The 15,790-nt window shown below is 50.9% G+C and overlaps 1 protein-coding gene across 1 annotated transcript in view; it reads right to left on the bottom strand.

The window, feature by feature from the left end:
* LOC119108672 (uncharacterized) overlaps window positions 1-15,790 on the bottom strand; it is a 39,826-nt gene that overhangs the window by 15,500 nt on the left and 8,536 nt on the right. Inside the window, exons 2-5 of the mRNA XM_037232299.1 lie at window positions 11,908-12,064; window positions 9,890-10,080; window positions 4,158-4,358; window positions 3,818-3,927 (exon numbers count right to left, since the gene is read on the bottom strand). Coding sequence (XP_037088194.1) covers window positions 3,818-3,927; window positions 4,158-4,358; window positions 9,890-10,080; window positions 11,908-12,064 — 659 coding nt within the window. The remainder of the gene's footprint in view (window positions 1-3,817; window positions 3,928-4,157; window positions 4,359-9,889; window positions 10,081-11,907; window positions 12,065-15,790) is intronic.

The raw sequence follows: 15,790 nt of genomic DNA, 5'->3' as shown, positions 1-15,790 counted from the left end.
CCGTCCCGCGCGCCAGCACCTATCTGGGCCATCGGCTGGTAGCGCCGGTGGGTCGACACCGAAGACCCCCATGAGAGTGCGCCAGCTGGGGCTCTGCCTGCGCGGTACGCCGGCTGGAACCCTTCCCTGCCCGTCGGAAATGCCCAGGTAATGAATGAACTGATAACAGGCTTAGGGAGCGGCGCGGCGGCTCCAGGGCTATCTCTCGATCGCTGTCTCGGCGGACGTGCGGACCGGTCTCGTCGTGAGGCGTTTTGTCTGTCAGACGAGTCTGCAGACGCCGGCTGCAAACCGAGAGGTAAGTGGGAATCTACAAATGCTGTATGAGATCTGCCAAATGGGACCCCGACGTTACGCGCACTGTCTTGCGCTTGAAGGAGTAACTGGTACTTCCGGTGAATGAGACGTTTTCAGGAGAAGTACGGTTATTGGAATATAGAGAAGCATGGCAAAGGCCATTCCAGGGCGCCAAAGAAGTGAGGATTCCAAGCAGGTGAACAGAAAATTGCGGATTCTCTATAGGCATGCACCGTGTGCCTATAAGAGATGCTTCTCGGTATCTACGTGCAATAGTTTTCACACAAGTACGGCGGCAAAGGCGCGTCCAGGGTTAACAAAAGGGGATTCAGAGCAACATACGGCACAAGTCTATGCCACCCCCACCATGCTATGAGTGAATAATGAGGGAAAATGTACGCACATGTGAAGATGAGGTAAAAAATACAGGTTTTTGCGCTAAAGCGCCTCCGGAATGGGAGCAGGGAGCTTTCTCATGTGGAACAAGAAGACCTGGAACAGAAAACTGCGCTCCGTTCTCCGCGTTTCTGTGCGATGATCAGCATCTTAAAAACTAGGTCGGAGGTGACACCAGAAGCGACATGAGGAGCGCTACACGACATGGAGACCGTGACCGCCAACGGCGGGCCGCCAGCTGACTGCCGCGGCGATGGAACGCGCCACAGTCAAAACGAGTCATAGCGCAACACAAATCTACTGTGAAATATAGATTCAAGCGACAGGTAAATAAAAACGCGAGCACCAAAATAGAAAAATTCCTCCATGTTTGTAGCCTTCTCTCGGGGCTAAGAAACGTCAGGTAAGGACCTGGTTTGAGCGAGGTCTTTCGGTTTAGCCCTTTTTGTTTTGAGCTACCCTTAGAAACACCGTGTAGTTCATGCTAGGACGTTATAGCCTTTGCAACCGACATTTCCGTGATGTTCGTGCAATGTCCTGACGTCCGTGGTAAGAAATTTTATCACTGAATACACAGTACGTGACATCGTGACCGTCCGGCTTAACAGGCTGTTTTTCAAGGAACCCTTAGCTCAGGACAGCCTATCTGGTATTACGATTTGATAGCTCGCGTGCTTTATTATTTTGACATCTTTTTGGTGGCCATGTCCGGACAGACTGAGAATACTCTCGATCCACGTCTTTTAGCATTTAAAGGAAGTTTTGCTAAGCTTGGTCCTCTCCTGATCATGACCACAACTTGAAGCGTACAGTAATGACAAAATAACAAGTCTTCGCTCACAAACGTTAGTTAATCGATACCTCCTGGTATATTTAAGTCCGACCATTGTCAGCATAAGAACTTGAGGTGATATGGTATGTGATTCTGAGGTGTAATGGTTATATTATGCACGTAACAAGCGCCCGAACAACCTGTCTAAATTTAGCTTGTTCTTTTCGTATGCCATATAATTACCTCAGCTGCGGCTATATCGCACCAGGGGCGTTTTTTGTCCTTTTCTGATAGATGAGCAAAACAGATCACATTCTGGCAGCATACAGCATACCAAAACCCCATTTTTACACTTTTGCCATCAACCAGTTTGCATCTTCTGGGTTCAGCCACGAATTCTCACTTTTGAAACATCACCATCATGCATTTGTCTGAAAAATATTCATTAAATGCGTTAGTTCCCTTGAAATCTGTTAACTAACGATGGTGAAAACTATTCAGAAATTCTTGGCATTGCTCTGCCCCAGAAATGAAGGTTTGATCGGTTTAAACCATACGCCGCTCAGTCTTTCATAACAGACCAAGTAGTTCCTGAGATCGCAGAGGGAGAGTAAAGGGCGCCCTTCGTGCGTCTTGCCCGAAACAGGATGAACGGGGAGTGCCCACAACAGGTCAGCTACATCGTGTCTGAAAACTGAGGGTCCAACACAGACTGCTGGTAAAATACCAGATGTTGACATTGGCGGCCGTAAATGTACCGAAGGTATCAGGTCGTCGAGTATCTCCGTCCCAGTGCTGGGTCGTGGGGTGTCTCCGTCCCAGTACTGGGCTGTGGGGTGTCGCGGTTCCAGCGTTAGGCCGTGGGGTGTCGCCGTCCCAGTATTGGACTGTGGGGTGTCTCCGTCCCAGTATTGGGCTGTGGAGTGTCCCGGTTCCAGTGTTAGGCCGTGGGATGTCTCCGTCCCAGTGTTGGGCGTGGGGTGTCTCCGTTCCAGTGTTGGGCCGTGGGGTGTCCCGGTTCCAGTGTTAGGCCGTGGGATGTCTCCGTCCCACTGTTGGGCGTGGGGTGTCCCGGTTCCAGTGTTAGGCCGTGGGATGTCTCCGTCCCACTGCTGGGCGTGGGGTGTCCCGGTTCCAGTGTTAGGCCGTGGGATGTCTCCGTCCCACTGTTGGGCGTGGAGTGTCCCGGTTCCAGTGTTAGGCCGTGGGATGTCTCCGTCCCACTGTTGGGCGTGGGGTGTCCCGGTTCCAGCGTTAGGCCGTGGGGTGTCGCCGTCCCAGTATTGGACTGTGGGGTGTCTCCGTCCCAGTATTGGGCTGTGGGGTGTCCCGGTTCCAGTGTTAGGTCGTGGGATGTCTCCGTCCCAGTGTTGGGCTGTGGAGTGTCCCGGTTCCAGTGTTAGGCCGTGGGATGTCTCCGTCCCAGTGTTGGGCCGTGGGGTATCCCGGTTCCAGTGTTAGGCCGTGGGATGTCTCCGTCCCAGTGTTGGGCTGTGGGGTGTCCCGGTTCCAGTGTTAGGCTGTGGGATGTCTTCGTCCCACTGTTGGGCGTGGGGTGTCTCCGTTCCAGTGTTGGGCCGTGGAGCGTCCCGGATCCGGTGTCGGCATGTGGAGTGGCGTGGCCCCAGTGTCAGATCGTGACACGGCTCGGTCCCGACATCAGACAGTCCCGGTCGGCCGCGTCACGGAGCCAGGTGGCGGACCGTGCAGCGGAGGGGCGTGCTCGCCTCGGGTCACGACTAGCCGTCTCGCGGCCCAGCCGACCAGCCGATGCACGAGCCCATTGTGCAAGGCTCAGGAGAGACAGGCTGGGAGACACACACACACACACACACACACACACACACGCACACACACACACACACACACACACACACACACACGCACACACACACACACACACACACACACACACACACACACACACACACACACACACACACACACACACACAACACACACACGCACACAACACACACACACACACACACCACACACACGCACACACCACACACCACACACACACACACACACACACACACACACACACGCACACACACACACACACACACACACACACACACACCACACACACACACCACACACAAGCACGCACACACACACACTCTCTTTCGCTCTCTCTCTCTCTCTCCCCTCTCTCTCTCTCTCTTTATCTCCTATGCTTCTGCTTAAACTGTGACCACCGGTAAAAAGTACTATCGCCTCCAGGATAGTTTCATAACGTTAATTTGAGTATCAACAGCAAATAGCGCAAAGCGTGAAGACCACAGAGTGATTCCTGCTTATCATCACTTCATAGACGCTAGCGTAGCGTCTTTTAAATACACTAACCGCACATCGGTAGCGAGGTCTCTTGTCATTGGAGTCCCCTTCATCCAGCAAAGCCATGAAGTTGTTACCGTTGTTGTCCTGCCAGTCTCCAAGACATTGGAACGTCATGTCTGTGAAGAACGGGCGGTAAATTTAATCGAACAAGACCCGCTTTTATCTAGTCATACCTTTCATGCATCATTCAAAATGATAAATCAAGTTATTTACGGCCATCAAGAAGATAGGCCCTATGTTCTGGCACCACAAAAACGGCGCACCATTAATCCCCGTCCTGCACAATTCAACAGCGATGAAACAAGCGTTATCCGCATAAAACACTGACGTGGAAACGGGCTCTTACTGAGGTCCTGTCTGAACGAGCAGTCACTGAAGCGGAGGTGGAGTCCGAAGCCGTACGGACAGTTCGAGATCTGGGAGCGCGAGCCCGGACACGCGGCCGCGCTGTCTGTGCCGTCGGCGATGTCGTACGAGAAGGAGAAGCGGCCGCTGATCGGGCAGTACACCTGGTGTACGTGCGGGTCGTGGGTCCGAGTCTTCACTTCTGGAGGAGCATACATGACGCGTCAGTGACATGCTGGCTGACATCCTGTTGAAAGTGAAAGAAAAACAAAGCAAATGACATATGCGGGGCGGAAAAGAGCAAGGCCGATGAGGGTAATCATGATAAGGAAGCACTGAGGTAGGAGGTGGGAGTGAGAGTGCCGGGGAGAGAGAAATCAAGATCAGGAAAGATTGTGGGAAAGAGAAGTAGGAAGAGGGAGAGTGAGGGGAGAGAAGGGGAAGGACTGGTAGAGATAGGGGAGAGAGGGATAACAAGAGGGAGCAAATAACACAGTGGTGGAAATAGGAAAGGAGAGAAACAAAAGAGAGGCTAAACAATCAATTTTTTGCTCTCTAACACACTGCTCCCTCCTGCTTTCTCTAGCTGCTCTGGGACCAACAGAACCGTGGGGTCGGACGTCACGCACTGGTCCGTTAGATTAAATTATGATACAGTGCACGGGCTTGCTTTATCTGCTGTGAGGCCCAACAGCTTCCACAGAACTTAAACAGGCAGGATTAGGTGAAAGTTGATGGCGCTGGATTACGTCCACGACACGGCGTTTTACTCTCACGTTCTGTGTCGATCTATCGATTACGATCGCATCCGAGGTGGTACCGTGCCGAAGTGGCCGTGTTCTTGCCAGGATTTAGCTGATCACATGAGGCTGTTCCCATGCGCCTGGAGACACGTCGCAGTCGAATCCGGCGCGGCCACCGGACTGACAAAGACGGCACCGACAGGGCGGCGTCCTGACACACCATCTGGGGCTCGACATCTGGGCTCGACATCTGGGCTCGACATCTGGGTTCGACATCTGGGGTCGAAATCTGGGGCTCGACATCTGGGCTCGACATCTGGGCTCGACACCTGGGACTCGACATCTGGGGCTCGACATCTGGGCTCGACATCTCGGGCTCGACATCTGGGCTCGACATCTGGGCTCGACATCTGGGGCGGAGGTGACCAGCTCGACGCTGAGCCGACATTTCTGCCTCGATAAGCAGCTAAAACTAGTCAGGAACGGTGCCGTGAATGCCACCTCAGAACTAGGGCGTCGGTGGTGTAGCGGTTAAGCTGCACGTCTGAGAGGCCAGAGGTACGGAGTTCGATTCCCCTCGGTGCCCCCCCCCCCCTTCCCTACCAGGGTGATATGCAAATGGTGTCATACAGCTCCAACAGCTGATTTCTTCGTAGCGTCCGAATGACACTAACAACGCCGATCTCTGTGCCATGATATTACGCAAAAAAGGAAAGCATTACAGTGTGCCCATCCCAGTGCCCTCCAAACTAGCATAAAGCATCAAGCTCGCCATATGGCGGACCACAACATGCTCGTCATACTGAATACTTGAAGGTAAAGGCTTGATATGGAGCGCCCGTCTTAGTTAACCGAGAGAAGTCAGAGTGAGCGTCTGTGAACGGAAATGAAGCTGGTCTTTTCACTAAAGCCCATCAGCCACAGCCGTATCTTCGATATCAACAAGCTTGTCTGCTCTATTTCCAAAAGAAAAGAATGTGGTGATATCAGATAACCTTCCTTGACCTCTGACAGGATGGTGTTGTCACAGGAACCACCAGTGAACAGTCCACACCAGAGCTGCGCAGTAATCAGCGCGCATCGCTGTAGAGTGGCATACGATCGATGTTCGGATCATCCAGCAGCATACTTCGTCGCCCGTTTGGTGATGCGACCCGCGCTCACGGCCGTAGGAAGCCTATCGTTCAGGTAGCTTTGCCGCACCAGTGCTCCCGGCGGTCTCCATCTGTGAGTTCAGGGCCGCCTATGTATTTGTGTGCCCCAGCCGGGAGCGCGGGACGTGCACATTTGTGACCCGCTGGAAAGCTAGCGTCCACAGCTGTTTTTGGTCCACTGGGAGGGTGACCTAGGCTACACAATGATGTTTTAGTAACTCACTAACTACCTCCGTGGTCACATTGCCAGACACTCGATTCCGAAACGGTATTCAACGGCTGCGCGTTTGCAGCAGCGGTATGGGCTACATTCCATAACCCGATGAGAGAATTTTGGAGAAGTTCAAAGACCGAACCAGGGTGCCATGACCTGGTGGTAGCTAGCCATGGAGCACTGCCGTCGCACCCATTGTCAAGCTGGTGTCATGGGGATGCGATGGTAGAACAATGGTGGTGGTTCAAATTAATTTCCCAAACGGGCTGATCCTGAAAGAGAAAAATGCTATCAGTTAATAGCTTTAGCTGGTCAGGATGTTTTCGTGTCGGACAGTGACTTGGCGGAATCCCACACCAGCACACGGTGCCTAAGTGACGCCGCCATCCCAGCTGCCAGTTAGGAGTTATTTCATAAAGGATATGGCATTGCTTAGCGCAGGCCAGGGAGACGTCTATCGCTTGGGTAGACCATCCCACCTATGCTATAATGATATTCCTCCCGTGAATTATCAGGCTCCAGACGTTGCTGAATAGTTGCTTCCCGGGTGGCAGACTCTGATAAGGCCAATAGTGGTGCTTAGTTCGAAACGGGCGCTGCTTACGTCAATAACTGGCGAAATGGTTTTGTAACGTAACGGCATGGAGCCGGACCGTATGCCACAAGAGCACTGCTCACCAGCGACCGCCTTCACGCTGAAGGACTCGCCAGCGGCCGCCCTCACGCGGAAGGACTCGCCAGCGGCCGCCCTCACGCTGGAAGACTCACCAGCGGCCGCCCTCACGCTGAAGGACTCACCAGCGCCCGCCCTCGCGCTGATGGATGCGGACGTCACCAGTGGCCACATCTGGCTCCAACTGCCAGCCAAATGCGATGCGATGCGACGCAACTAATTTGTTCTCTGTACAAAACGTCCCATTCAGTCAGAGAACGAAGAGCGTGTCTGTCTGAGTACCACACGTGACGTCACGCGACGCGCGGTCCCGTAACGCTGTGTCGTGACGTGTGTCGCCTCCCCACGACGCTACTGCAGTTAATGCCGAGCAATTACCTGCTCCCAGGAGTGTCCAGTGGCCTTGGCTGCCGGAGCGATCACCATCTGCTTGAGTGGTGTATTTTGCTTGAAGGTTGACATCGGTGCTAAAATGGCCAGACCATCTGATAGAGAAGCCCCGGGCGCGGCGACCCGCAAGAGTAACAGGGATTTGTGATTAGGCTTCCACGCCCCTTTGTTAAAACCTTAATGGACTCCAGTCACGGTCGGCAGTGCATGTGCAGGGTTTCAGATAAACTTTTTCAAACCACCCAAGATGAGATCAGCCACGACTGTTGGTGCCGAACAGCCAGCCTTCAATTGCAAGCTGGTAGTGAGTGGTCCGCTGTCTCGCGCACATGAAGCCGAAGTTGATACGGCATTGCTAGCGACCGCTAGCGACCATTGCTAGCGACCGTGAAACGATCGCTGATTTCGCATTAAGAAGCTGTTTGACGCATCACTCGAGGTTCCAGGTTTAATATGCAATATTGATTATGGGCTCAGTGTTTAATATGCTTATAAGATATGGCAATTCTTAGCAATATCGTTAAGGTAAAATATTGTTTGTACAAAATGAATAATGTATTCGTCGGTATCTGTGTATTCTAACATTTCAAAACCTTATCTCATCTTCGGGGAAATCTAAAGGGCAAATGTGATATATTGGGTTTTTGAATGACGAAAGGTGGACACAACTATCCTTCGAAGATTTTTTGGTATGGAGAAGACAATTATTCTTATGCTTGTTTGAATGCGTGTTAAGTGTCTCCATAATGGAATCACAACAAAGACACAGCCACACAATCATAAATACGGTGGCTACCGCCCTCCACCACATTCCTTAACAGTTCTGGTAGAGCCTTTTTGTTTGTTCACGGCTGGGGAGAATTCTTCTCTGAATATACTTTTTGAAATCTGAAGGCGTATCCTGTCATTGCATGCCCCAATTATATCAGTGTTGTCCGTCACTTATCGCGTTAATGTTGCGTCATGATCGTGTCGTATGTGCTTCAGAGGTACCCCGTCGTGTACGCGCATTGTCAGACGTCTTGGGGGTTCCGTGGTTACGCCAATGTAGTGTGTGGAACGAAGTTTGCGAGCTTTGAATGACGATAAGCAGTGATACATTCAAGAAAGGCACATCTGCTCCTGCTGACAAAATGTTTTGCGTGTATAATCATGCATGCCAACCAATGTTGATACCGAATACGGAAAATAACCTCGCAAAACTAGGTAGATCCAAAACATGCGATACAGTACAAGTACAAAATTTCACCATAACCGTACAGACGTCATATATTTTGTAGTTCCGTTGCAAGCGCAGTATTCGCCACTAATGGACCGGATGTGCGCAACTCAAATCCACTCAATTCACCACCGTACAGGTCAAATTTATCACGCTGAACCCATTCGTGTATGTTTTGGGTGAAACTTGCACTACATTTGTCACGACAACCGAGTTAAATTGTTCAAAAACTGCGCATTGAATGCCTGCCGCTGATTGGGTACTGCAGTCGTGACATCACATGTCGGTAAAAGCCGGCCGTAAGACTCGGCCAACATGTCCCATGCGTTTCGCCGTATTTGGAAACATTGAACACAGCTGATGCAGCAGAACGGCAAATTTGGCACCAAATCTCGTGCGTTGCTAACGCAGCGCCCTGCTGGTAAGACCGCAGTTTTAGCCTTATTTCTCGGAAAAACCAGGAGAATGAAGATATAGTTAGCTTGATATTTCGGCAGCATGTCTTTATCGAAGCAATAGCAGAAGTCCTGTTTTTGATAAAGGATGTTGCATCTTGTTGTCATCTTGTTGCAGCCTGTTTTTTCAATAAAGGCATGGTGTCGAAATATGAGCCTTACTATATCTCTATTCTCCTGTTTTTTTCTGAGCAATAAGGCTAATACTCTTGTCATGTTATGTGAATGATGCTCCTCGCTAACGCACTGAACAACTTACGCAATGTCCCGCTCTTTAAGTGCCGATAATCGGCAGAAGCTGCCCAAGATAAATGAATGAGATTCATTCGTCCCTTCCTGCATCACCTGGACCATGCTAAAAATGAGCGTCCGCGCGGTCTCCGCCTGGTTGAGAGGAAGGAAACCGTGCTGGGAGGGAAGGGGAGATGAGATGATTGTGGGAAAGATAACCGTCCAGCTGCTGGTGGCGGCACGCTCTACAATCTTAGCAGCCACCGGGACAGTGGATATAGGACGGTTTTCAGCTGAATTGGTATCGTCACCTACCTTGGGGAGAGCTCCGGGATATTGCTGGGACGCAGGGATATCGGAAATAAATCGACTCGAGGTGACCTGGCCGTGCAACATCGCGCCGGTGGCTTGGAAGCTGAGTAGAAGACGCAGAAAGACGATGTCCTTACCACAAGCCTAGGAGTTTTTGATGCTGACAATGGCATCTTGGTCTTTTCATGCATGACATCAATGACATCTTGGTCCGGGTAACGGTAGTAGTGTCATAGAGCAGGTATCGACACGTGTCAAACGACACGAGCTATGCAGCGGCGCGCCCTATGTGACCACTTGGGCGCACTGGCCCCCGAGTAACGCATAAACTCTTAAACTCACTGTACATCATGAGCTCGTGGATGCGGCTGCGGTTCATCCTCTGCGGCGAGCTCATCTCGTCGACGGTGGGACACAGTTTGAACGTGTCGTTGAGGTTGGTGGCGCAGCTGCTCTGCGGATCCCGCGTGTGAAGCTGCAGGACGTTGGCCGAGCGGATGGCCAGGTGGAAGCAGCGCAGACAGCCGTTACTCCTGCCGGGCAGACATGATGCGTACTGGAAATGATGCATGATGCATGGCGCGTCTGACAGGGACGTGTCAACGGGGTGTCTGATAAACCTTTTCCCCTTGTTCCTTTCGAACACGGTGCATGTCGTCGCGCACCCTTATATACAGTTCCAGCGAATCCGGCGGCCAAAGGAGCGCTCAGGAATCAACTGGGGGGGGGGGGGGGGGGGGGGGGTCGAACGCCCCCCCCCCCTTTTCCACGTGGGCGCCGAAGGCACTAACTATTCGGCCATCATGCCCCCTTGACATAGCTTGACAAGAGATAGCATAACTGGACGTTTTTCGCAGTCTGCATATTATGAGCACTGAGGCTTATGAAACGTTGAAATGAATGTAAACAAGCAAAACAATGGTGCCTGGAGACCCTACCCTGAAGGCTTTCAGATAGGATCGTCAAGAAAATAGCAGCTCTCATGTGTGATTATGATCTGACCCAGGATATTGCGGCCTATTCAGCATCTCTCGCCCGGATTATACCTCGCACCTCCCCAGTCGGCCGCTGGTCCCCGTCTCGTACGTCCCCAGTCGACCGCTAGTCCCTGTCTCGCACGTCCCCAGTCGACCGCTAGTCCCCCCGTCTCCCCCGTCCCCAGAAGAGCCACGATCAGCCCGGCGTGCGACGCACCCAATTAATCGGCACGATTAGGGCCCCGAACCAATGACAGACGGCCAGTCGGCCGGCCGGCCAGCCGGCGGCGGCGGTGGCGGCGGTGCCGCTCGCGTTCCCACGCGGCGCTGGCACGCAACCGGCCGCGTCACGCCTAATGAACGGAGAGCGACGCGGCGCGAGTCCTGGGTCAGCAGAGGCTGCTCCCGCCGGTGTGGCAGAGGTGTGGCTGGTGACCGGCGCTGTTCCACGGGCCACTCGCATTTGGCTGATAATTGTCGAACATGTGCCCCGCGCCGCTTTTGCCTCCTCCGATCAACCACGGTTGAAAACGAGGGCTTGTTTTTATTTTGTTTTTTTCTGGCAGTTACCCACGGACTTTGTAGCAGGTGCTTGATCATGATCCTCATAGGGCTTTTGTTGTATATTTTATAGGAAGGGGGACAAAAAACAGCGAGAGGCATCTGTCACCAAACACTTACAAGGTGTGTAGCAGGTGCTTGCGTGACACAAGCCTCCGCCCACGAGCAGAGGTCAGCTGCTTGGGTTGGGGCTCTACAGAAACTATGTACCACGGTTCGTTTGATGTTTGGCGTCTTTTCGTGCCTAAGCCAACTAGCTCATTCCATTTTCTGCTGAATTTGTACGCTTTTTCTTGAAAGCTCGCCTTGTCTTCTGTGTTGTCTCGCCAACTAACTGATCTGTCTCGACCGGAAGCGGTCTGTGGCCGTGGTGAGAACTGGACGTAAAACACATGAACTCTGAACAAAGACGACCGCCGTCGAGCAATTACCGTCCCATTGGGCCGGGGCTCCACGGACCAGGGCCTTTAAACACGGGCCGGCGGCGTGCGTGCCTCCCCAAGGGGCACCGGAAGTCCCTACCGGCGTCCGGGCGGCCCCAGCATACGCAGCCGGCAACATATGGTAGCACCATCCGTGTGAGAAATCCCTCAGCAGTGGAACCATTAGCAACCTGGCGACGAATCATTAGCGCTACCAAAATAGTTGGCTTTGAACTTAATGATATCTGATGGCGCAGGTGTTCGTAATGAAATAAAGCCGTCAACTGTACAACGAAAGGACACGGTTTCGCTGTCATTTGTACAGCAGTTTTCAGTGGGTCGTAAATGCCTACGGTACGCGGATCGACTTTATAAAGGATCCAATTCAGAGCCTACTTACGAGTCGCGAAGTATCAAGTTGTTTCCAATTCTCCTGTGACATACTCCATATGGCAAGATCTTGTTCATCTCTATCAGCACTTCTGAGTATTGATTTTGCGCCATTTGGACGGCATATGTTCCGTGATACTCAAACGGAAAGAAGCAATCACCCATTCCTGCAAAAGAGAGACAAAATGTCACTGTCTGCATGTCACATTGCACCTGTGATAACGAGCACCTTGCAATATCATGGCTGCAAAAAATGTTCGGACTGTTTTCCTCGTCTGGTGTTCGTATCTACACGTAATCATCATGTGTGTTAGTATGTACACGTACCCGTCTGGTGTGTCAGTATGTACATGTACTTACCTGATGTGTTAGTATGTACACGTACCCGTCTGGTGTGTTAGCATGTGCACGTACTCGTCTGGTGTGTTAGTATGTACTCGTACCCGTCTGGTGTGTTGGTATGTACACGAACTCATCTGATGTGTTAGTATGTACACGTACCCGTCTGGTGTGTTAGTATGTATACGTACTCATCTGATGTGTTAGTATGTACACGTAGCCGTCTGGTGTGTTAGTATGTATACGTACTCATCTGATGTGTTAGTATGTACATGTACTCGTCTGGTATGTTAGTATGTGCATGTACCCGTCTGGTGTGTTAGTATGTACACGAGCTCGTCTGGTATGTTGGTATGTACATGTACTCGTCTGGTATGTTAGTATGTGCATGTACCCGTCTGGTGTGTTAGTATGTACACGTACTCGTCTGATATGTCAGTATGCACACGTAATCGTCTGGTATGTTAGTATGCACACTTGCTCGTCTGGTGCGTTAGCATGTACACTTGATTGTCGGGTGTGCTAGTGCACATACTAACGCACCAAGTAAGGAAGATAGTCCAAACAATTATTGCATTCCTGGCATTAATATCTCATCTTAACTCTTCCGCAAATCTTAGCGAATACTTTGACTCATATCCTCTATATATAGTCACCCTCTATATTTTCCAAATTGGTAAATGCAGTGGCGTAAAATGTAACATTTTTGCGCACTCACTAAGATATTTGGCTCATGTGTAGGGCGCCAAAAATGCATAGGCTCGCTGTCAGCTTTACTACTGCTTGTAAAACGAATGCTTCAAGAAATTAGGGGATAACTCAGTTGTAAGCATACCCTAGAGGAAAAAAAAATATTCAAATGCACAAACAAATCAGTAGACGAGTATGCATTTCATGTCAGCTATTGGGACAACAAGGGCAAGCTAAGAACGTCCTGTGACATTGCTTGGCCTCTGGCTTGAAGAACAGAGTGTCGGACTACCACCAGGGAAGAGTAACCATTGGGATCGATAGCGTTGCCATTTTGATTTACCTTTCAAGCGGGGAACTGTCAAAGCGTCCAGACGCAGCAAACGACCGGAGAGCCCTCTTAGATCTCCGGGGTTCTTAATCACCCGCCATGCCGGTAACTAATGACCTCTCCGTCAGCTAATGACCGCAGCTGCCCTCCTGTGACGCGGCCGTCAGTCGTGGCGAAAGCGGCACGCGCACCCATGACGTCACATTCTCTTGTGCGAGGGGGGCGGCCTCTCTTGGGATGTTTCTCTGTCGAGGTGTGGATATTCTAACTGCATGCCAAAAGCTGCTAGAGCTCGATTGCATCGCAAAGGAGATGCGCGTGAAGGTCAGATTTAAAAGAGCTTGTCTCCATGACGACACGTTACCACGCCGTACTGTCGTTCTGATCTGAACTGGCTGCAGTCAGCGCGAGATGCTGTGAATCCGGTGTTGTTGAACGTTGGAAGACGATGTGGTATGTCACCTCCTCATGGCAGGCGTCTTTTTTCCAACACGAAAATAAATCACGCCTACGTGAGTTAACCATTTACCGCTCCTATGTCCGTCTGTGAGCTGGGACAGGCGAGAATAAGTTATACCAGCCCGCCGCGACTGCCTCTTTCCCATGCCTGTGCGGATGAGTTACGCGGGTGCATGGAAGACGGTTGAAAAGCATCGCATGCCCCTCAAGTGCTTTGAATCATCACTGAAGTTATGGCTAACCGCGATGGGTATGCTCGGTGCAAATGGTGCATCAAAACGTAGAGCTTTATTTGCTTGCTCCGCATGGCAAATGAGCTGGAGCAGGCCAGATGTTTCGAACTCACTTTTAAGCCGTGTCAAGTTTTACTGATCTGTCGCGCTGTCCACCTGTCCAAAATCTCGCAGCAATTCTGTGAAAAACAGCATCCAAAGAGAGAAATAAGAACTAGGACCGACTTAAAGCGTTCAAAAGCGTCGCCGTGTGTCGCGGGCCACGTGCCGGCGTGTTTCTGCCGTCCTCCCATTAGAGAGCGGGGGATGTTGACCCACGCTCCCGGGGCGAGACTGATGCGGTGTGGCAAAAGGGGAGCACGAGCTCGGGTAGAACCGACGGTTGGTCAGGAACTGCGGCCTCCGGACCAGAGTAGGCGCTGTGCGCGGTGCAGACACTGGCGTCAGGTGCCTTTTCACGGCTCACGTCTACGTTCTGTTTCCTGACGGCCGTCATCAGAATGAATCCCCCTTAAACTTACTTTGATCAAGCTAAAGATAGTAAGAAGTCCTTGCCCACGACAACTGGCCGCTTCTTCCACACGATCGCATCTTCCTGCGCAATTAATCAGTCCGGAAAATCACTGGTTTTGAAAAAAATATGTGGGAACAGATTTCACCACAGCCCGATTCTCCATCCAGACCAAGGCCCTATAGCGACAGGCTGGGCGGCAGGAATATACCAGAATATACTAGATTTCAAATTGGTACCGGCACAGCTAGTTTATATGCTGCTTTTTATGACTGATTATTGCAAAACTGCCATTCAAGCAAAAAAAATGGTAAACACGTAACGTCTGGCTAAACATTATAATCTGTTATAGGAATGATCTAGATAAGTATTCTTGATAGCCTGAACCTTTGACTAAATTTGGCAGTGTTGCAATTATAGTGCTCCGGCAACATAACAAAACTGCGCTGGTTCTGCTGGCCGCATGCAGGGCAGCACAGCCAGTTTACGCGGTTCGTCGCCTGGTAGTCCCGGTGAACATAACCGTAAGAATTATTGCAATGGCACTATCCTGACGTCCATGTAATCATCTTTCCTAGATTGTGTCCTAAAAAAGTCTACAAAGTAACGAGACATGTAAATTTTAGACTTCGCACCGCTGTTGCGTTCAAATTTATTATGGAAGATCCATCTTTGCCTATCCGGGTGTGTACATTTACAAACATCGTAATAAGAATGTGTATTTGCAATTTCATGTCAATAATACAATTTTAGACCTTATAAGGTGGAACATAGCATGTACGTCCAGCATCAAGCCATGTACTGGTTGTCTTCAGGTTGTTATCCACCATGTTTTGGTGTTTAAAATACAATCATTGGCATGCGATCAATCGTAATATTTCCTACTTCTTATAACAATGATAATAATGTGAACACATTATTACGAGCGCTGTACCAGTGGTCAGGGATGCCGAATGAGTTGGGGCCCTCAATTCATACTCAACTCACCCCACTCAGCCCCACCGAACTGAGTAGTGGGAAACGATGAAGACAGAAGACACACTACACCACTCAGAAGACACCAACAAACGGGTTTGTTTCCTCCCAGATTTGGCTCACTTTGTTCTCAAAGTCAGGTTGCCGGCTAAATATTTTGGGGGACTTGAGGCTCTGTCTGAAAAGGAAACTGCACCCCCGCCAAATGGCAATACGTGTTGGGGATGTCTTTATAGTGACTGGTGTCAAGTGTGACCCAGCACGCACATGATGAAGATGCTCTTATGTTTCTAGTACTGGTACAATTACAGAAATATATCTAAGCTGTGCCATTTGGGGCACAGGCAAAGATTGT

This window comes from Pollicipes pollicipes, unplaced genomic scaffold (genome assembly GCF_011947565.3).
Source record: "Pollicipes pollicipes isolate AB1234 unplaced genomic scaffold, Ppol_2.1 Scaffold_6686;HRSCAF=7923_pilon_pilon_pilon, whole genome shotgun sequence".
Taxonomy (NCBI): domain Eukaryota; kingdom Metazoa; phylum Arthropoda; class Thecostraca; order Pollicipedomorpha; family Pollicipedidae; genus Pollicipes; species Pollicipes pollicipes.
Note: the sequence above shows the minus strand (reverse complement) of the source record. Positions and strands in the feature narration are given on the sequence as shown.